The 6,449-nt window shown below is 49.0% G+C and overlaps 1 protein-coding gene across 1 annotated transcript; it reads left to right on the forward strand.

Annotated features, from left to right (window-relative positions):
* Positions 1-856: 856 nt before the first annotated feature.
* Positions 857-5,993, forward strand: LOC143262303 (uncharacterized). The gene is made up of 3 exons (XM_076528185.1): positions 857-866; positions 2,386-4,558; positions 5,051-5,993. The coding sequence occupies exons 1-3, from the start codon at positions 857-859 to the stop codon at positions 5,991-5,993; spliced, it is 3,126 nt and encodes a 1,041-aa protein (XP_076384300.1).
* Positions 5,994-6,449: the final 456 nt, after the last annotated feature.

Here is a 6,449-nt window from a genome sequence, read left to right on the forward strand (position 1 = left end):
TGGGTCATCTGAGGAGGCGGAGACCTTTTTTTGGCAGCTGCCGATCATCCGGGCAGTTTCTCCGTCTTTTCTAATGATCGCGACGTGTCGTAAATCCAAAAGGCCCGAAAAAACTCCCGCAATAACACTTGAGATTTTTGAACGCGTCTTGGGAAAGTTAGTCCCAACCGTCGCGGGGATGACATCTCAAGGCCCGGAGGGCATCCCCAACCACACAATTACGTGTCGCACCCCTCTTCAAGAAAGGCCCGTGCAGGACGGTACCAGAGGGTGGTGACGAAACGTTCGGAGGACGCTGATTGGGAAATCGTAATTTTCGAGAAAAGCAATCAGTGCATCCCGGCATGGAGGTGGAGGTTCCTTCAAGAATCTCAAGTGGGGAAAAGGGTATAAAAAATGCGAGCAGTCGAGGCGAGAGGGTGGTTCAGGAGTGGTTCAGTAGTTTTTTAGCAGTATTATTATTCTTACAGTCGCCTTCAAAAACATATATTCTCGATCCGGTGTCTCACTCGTGCGTAAAACAGTCTCAATCGTTCGGAGACTCACTCGTCGCAACCGGAGACTCATTCAACTCGGGAACTCAATCGCTCATTCCTTCGAAATCGGTCAATCGGACCGATAACCATACAAAACCGACGCGTCTTCAAACAAGTGAAGCCCGGGCCTTACAACCCCGGTAGGGTTGACGTTCGATCCCCGCGCGTCAAAAAGGCGTCGTAAAAGCACGGCGCTACATTTTTGGTCCTTCGAACCGGATTTGGGAATCGCACCATGACTCGAGCAGCCAGCCTTGCAGAGTATCGAGATACGTCTTCGGCAGTTATTCGGTCCAGAGACGCTTCCATCACGCAAGGACATGGTACAAGGTAAGCTCGTCCAAAAGGATTTGCTATTTCTTAATAAGAACGTGATCATTCCTTTCGTGATTCCAATCCACTTACATCGCATCATTTAACGTGTCGACCTCAGTTGAAGACCGAGACCAACAAATTCGCGCTCTAAAAATGAAACGCCGCTCATTCAAGTCACAAATAACGTGGCTTCGGAATTTTATTGAATCATACGTCTATTCAGAAAAGGACAGAATCAGATTAGATGATCGAATTGGCAGACTCCGCAAGTCATTCGAAAATTTCAACGCGGATCAAGATGTCCTTATGATGTTAGAAGATTTCGACGAATCAGAGCGCGAGCGCGAAGAAGTGACTGACGCATACGACGACATGACGGCATCAGCACTCATTCTCCAGCGATCATTCGACTCGCAGTCTCGAGAGAACAATTCCGCGCGAAATTCTCCGGTATCAACTGCATCGACGTACGCAGTCCCGGTAAATTTGCCAAAAATCGACCTTCCGAAATTCGACGGTAAAATGGAAAATTGGCTCACATTCAAGGATGCGTTCAGTTCTCTAATCGACCAACAGTCCGGGCTGAATAACATACAAAAGTTAAATTATCTGCGATTGTCGCTAACCGGAAAGGCAGCTTCCGCGATTCAAGCCTTCACAATATGCGACGACAATTACAACGAAGCGTGGAGTCACTTAAAGGAACTATACCACAACGAACGCGCACTCGTATTACGCCACGCTTCATTGATTCATCGGAATCAATCCGCGACTTGGCCAACCACGTGCAGCTTCATGTGCGATCATTGCAAGCCCTCGGTAGATCATGGGAGGATATCGCAAACGATCTATTAGCGAGTATCATCATATCAAAAATGAGCAAGGAGACGAAGAAAACGTGGGAACGAACTCTGGCCGACAACCAAGTTCCAAAAATCGCGGATGTATTCAAATATTTGCATATCGCGTCGCATCAATGCGACGACGATGACACCGCGCCCCCAAAATCTGAGCCTCGGACGAACGCGCATCCAATCCGATCTCGTCAGATCTCATCTCCGCGAATAAAACGCCGGACTTTCGCCACCAACAACACGAACTACAAGGTCGAGACGGCCAACGATTCGCGTTCGTCACCGTCGGATCGCGCGACTAAACGGAATTGCAACATCTGCAACGCCGGAGCGCACCCCGTGTTTCAGTGCAGCAAATTTCTGGATGCTTCGATTGTCGACCGCACGCAAGGCGAATGTGTGCCTAAATTGTTAAAATCCCAGCCACAAAACCAACGACTGCACGGTCGGGAAATGTCGTGTATGTAACAAGCAACATAACACGAAGCTTCATCTAGATGACGATAGAAAACAATGACAAAACGCATTGCTGTCGAAGCCGCGCCGTACAAGAAATCGAAAATACAGGATCCGGAAAAGCGCTCCGTCCGTCAAGATCGCGACAAACGAATTAATGGCTACCGCAGTTGTCGATGCGTTAGACTGCGACCGAAAACCAATCGAATGTCGAACCTTTATAGACACTTGCTCGAACGCGAATTATATCACCGAAAGATTCGTGAAAAAACTACGTTTAACACAAAGGGCAGCTTCCGCAACCATCGAAGCATTGAACGACTTGAACACGCTAAGCGACAAGGTCGTTTCAACCACCATCAAATCGAAGACGTCAAAATTTCAACGAGACCTCACCTTTTTAGTAATCCCCAACATTTCGGGACCCATACCGGACACGAACATCGACCGATCTAAATTGCGAATCCCGGTCAATCTCAAATTGGCAGATCCGAATTTTCATCGTCCAGCATCCGTGGACATGTTAATAGGCACCGGCCCTTCGCTAGCCAGCCTAAGCATCGGACAAATCGACCTGTCAACATCCAACGGACCGGATCTAATTTTGCAAAAAACTCATTTCGGTTGGATCATCGGGGGGAGTGTTTTGTCTGCTTCGTCGCGCGTGAAGCATCGAACATTTGTTAGCAATCTCGACTTCGACATATCGAAATTCTGGACCATCGAAGAGGGACCGCGTGAGCAACATTTTACAGCCGAAGAACGCGAGTGCGAAGACCACTTCATCGACCACGTGAAACGAGACGACACCGGACGTTACGTCGTCGCGTTACCGTGCAATGCGAAGAGAACATTAATAGGCGAAACTCGGACGCAAGCCATTAATCGGTTTCTTTCGCTTGAACGCAAACTTCAGCGTGATGCGTCATTGCGCGAAGAGTATTCCGCGGTCATGAAGGAATATTTGACGCTTGGCCACATGAGCAAGACGAAACCACAAAACGCGAATGGTTTCTACTTGCCCCATCACGCGGTCATCAAAACTTCGAGCTCAACGACAAAGGTTCGAGTAGTCTTCGATGGTTCGGCGAAGTCAAGCAGCGGGCTGTCCCTGAACGACGCATTAAATACAGGGCCAACCATTCAGGATGACATTTTCGCACTGCTCGTACGATTTCGACTACATACGTACGTCTTGACCGGAGTCATCGAAAAGATGTACCGGCAAGTTCTCATACGGCCAGAGGATCGTCGTTATCAGCGAGTTCTATGGAGAAACGAGCGCAACGAAATAGCCGATTACGAGCTAAACACAGTCACATTCGGACTGTGCTCGGCACCATTTCTGGCTATACGAAGCATCTATCAGCTTGCAGACGACGAGCAAGCTGACTTCCCACGAGCAGCTACAACCATAAATCGGGACTTGTATGTCGACGATCTCCTCATCGGCGCGAACACCTATGAAGAGGCCAAGAATCTACGCGACGAAATCATGGAACTACTCCAGCGCGGACGATTCAACATCCGTCAATGGATCTCCAACGACCCTGAACTTCTTGAGGGTTTAAACAAGGAGCAGATTCATCCGAAATTCTTCGACGAGTCCACGGTGAAGACGCTCGGTATCTCGTGGGACGCGCGAAACGACTCAATCGCGTACGCCATCGACTTCCACGCTCCAACAAAGATCACGAAACGGACCATCTTGTCGACTATCGCAAGAATTTTCGACCCGCTAGGTCTCTTGGCCCCGGTCACTGTCGTAGCAAAATTAATCATGCAACGTCTATGGCAGTTGAAATTAAATTGGGACGAATCGCTGCCAGCCAGTCTTCACACGGAGTGGATCTCATTCGTAGAAGAAATCGGGCAATTACACAACATTTCGTTTGATCGAAACGTCGGTCAACCTTCCACGCAAAGGCTCGAACTTCATGGCTTTTGTGACGCAAGCGAACGTGCGTATGGGGCATACATATACGTGCGCTCAATCAACAACCGCGGAGAAAGAGTCAGCAAGTTGCTTTGCGCCAAATCACGTGTCGCCCCGCTAAAAACCGTAAGCCTCGCCCGTTTAGAACTGTGCGGTGCAGTTCTTCTGGCATCACTGTACGTCACAGTCCGAGAGGCTATGCACATCGAAACCGAGCATGTTAACTTCTGGACCGATTCTACCATCATCTTGAACTGGATCCAGAAGGAACCATGCACATTCGTAGCCAATAGGGTGGCCGACATACAAGGCAAAACAGACATTGCTGCTTGGCGACACGTGAGATCTCAAGACAATCCAGCAGATCTACTGTCAATTGGCGGCACGGACCCGAATGGCTATCCACCATCGAATCGACATGGCCAAAATCGAAGTTCGACATCACGGAAGATGTGCCATAGGTGAAACGTCTAAAGTGTCTCGCTACCGTTAGCCATATCGATGAAATCTTAACCAGGTATTCCGATATATCTCGGTTAATCAGAATCACCGCGTATTGCTTACGATTCAGAGAGCCTCGCAAGAACAAAGGACCTCTGACAGTCGAAGAGCTCCAATTGGCAAACGAGCAAATAATCAGATTGGTCCAAGCATCGGCTTTCGCCCAAGATCTACAAAAACTAAAAACCGGGTCAAATTTACATGCAAAAAGCAAACTTTTGCCGCTACACCCTTTCATCGATGCAAGGGGTATACTCCGCGTGGGAGGCCGGCTGCAAAACTCGAAACTACAATATGTCCAAAAACATCCGATTTTGCTTCCCAAAGGTCACCATATCACCAATCTGATCATTCGCGACAAACATATGAGCAATCACCACGCCGGTATTACAACAACCTTATATACCGTGCGATATGAATGCGACTCGCAAAATCGTGCGACAATGCGCCAGGTGTTTCAGGGTGAATCCGCCTACACCCGAATACATCATGGGAAATCTACCTGCCTCCCGAGTTACCGAAACGCGGCCCTTCTACAACTGCGGTGTAGATTATTGCGCACCCTTTTATATCAAGGAACGGCGCTTCCGCAACCGCACCAAAGTAAAAATTTACGTTGCCGTGTTCATATGTCTGGCTACGAAGGCCGTTCATCTGGAGGTTGCGAGCGATATGACGACCGAAGCGTTCATCGCGGCATTAAAACGTCTCATCGCGCGTCGAGGCATATGTCGCAACATTTATTCCGATAACGGCTCCAATTTCGTGGGAGCTAACAATGAATTACGGGAACTCCAAGAAATCTTGAAAGGGGACAACAGGGTAGAAAATTTCCTCGCGGGCAAGGGAATTACATGGCACTTCATGCCTGCCCTTTCACCACACTTCGGCGGGATATGGGAAGCCGCGGTGAAATCATTTAAACACCATGTCAAGCGAGTCGTTGGGGATGAATTGTTCACGATCGAGCAATTCAATACATTCATCACTGAGGTCGAAACGATTTTGAATTCTCGCCCTTTAACTCCCCTATCCTCAGATCCTCACGATCCATTAGCCTTAACACCTGGTCACTTCTTAATTGGCAATCCATTGACGAGCTTGCCGGAAGCCGATCTCACTTCAAAGCCCACGAACCGGCTGTCGAGGTGGCAGCATATCCAAAAGGTTAAGCAAGACTTTTGGACTCGGTGGCATAAGGAGTACATCAACCACCTTAACGTACGACAAAGGTGGAGCCAGGGCTCCCATGACATCCGAGAAGGCACCATCGTCGTTCTGAAAGACGACAATCTTCCACCGCTACAGTGGCACCTGGGTCGCATCGAGAAGATTCATCCAGGGGAGGACAATGTCATCCGGGCTGTTTCCGTTCGAACATCTACCGGTGTTTAGAGACGCAATGTGAAACAGTTGGCGCCGCTACCAGTCGAGAACACCCACTAGAGACAGTCGCTATTCTTAAGTAAATTTAAGATAGCTTTAATCGAACTATAGGGCATTGAGCGATTTGTCGCTCAACGGGGGGAGCATGTTCCGTCACGTAGACCTCTCTCGTGAAGGGTTTATGGCACCTACAAGCGTGGGTCATCTGAGGACACGGAGACCTTTTTTGGCAGCTGCCGATCATCCGGGCAGTGTCTCCGTCTTTTCTAATGATCGCGACGTGTCGTAAATCCAAAATGCCCGAAAAAACTCCCGCAATAACACTTGAGATTTTTGAACGCGTCTTGGGAAAGTTAGTCCCAACCGTCGCGGGGATGACATCTCAAGGCCCGGAGGACCTCCCCAACCACGCAATTACGTGTCGCGCCCCTCTTCAAGACAAGGCCCGTGCAGGACGGTACGAGA

This window comes from Megalopta genalis, unplaced genomic scaffold (genome assembly GCF_051020955.1).
Source record: "Megalopta genalis isolate 19385.01 unplaced genomic scaffold, iyMegGena1_principal scaffold0109, whole genome shotgun sequence".
Taxonomy (NCBI): Eukaryota; Metazoa; Arthropoda; class Insecta; order Hymenoptera; family Halictidae; genus Megalopta; species Megalopta genalis.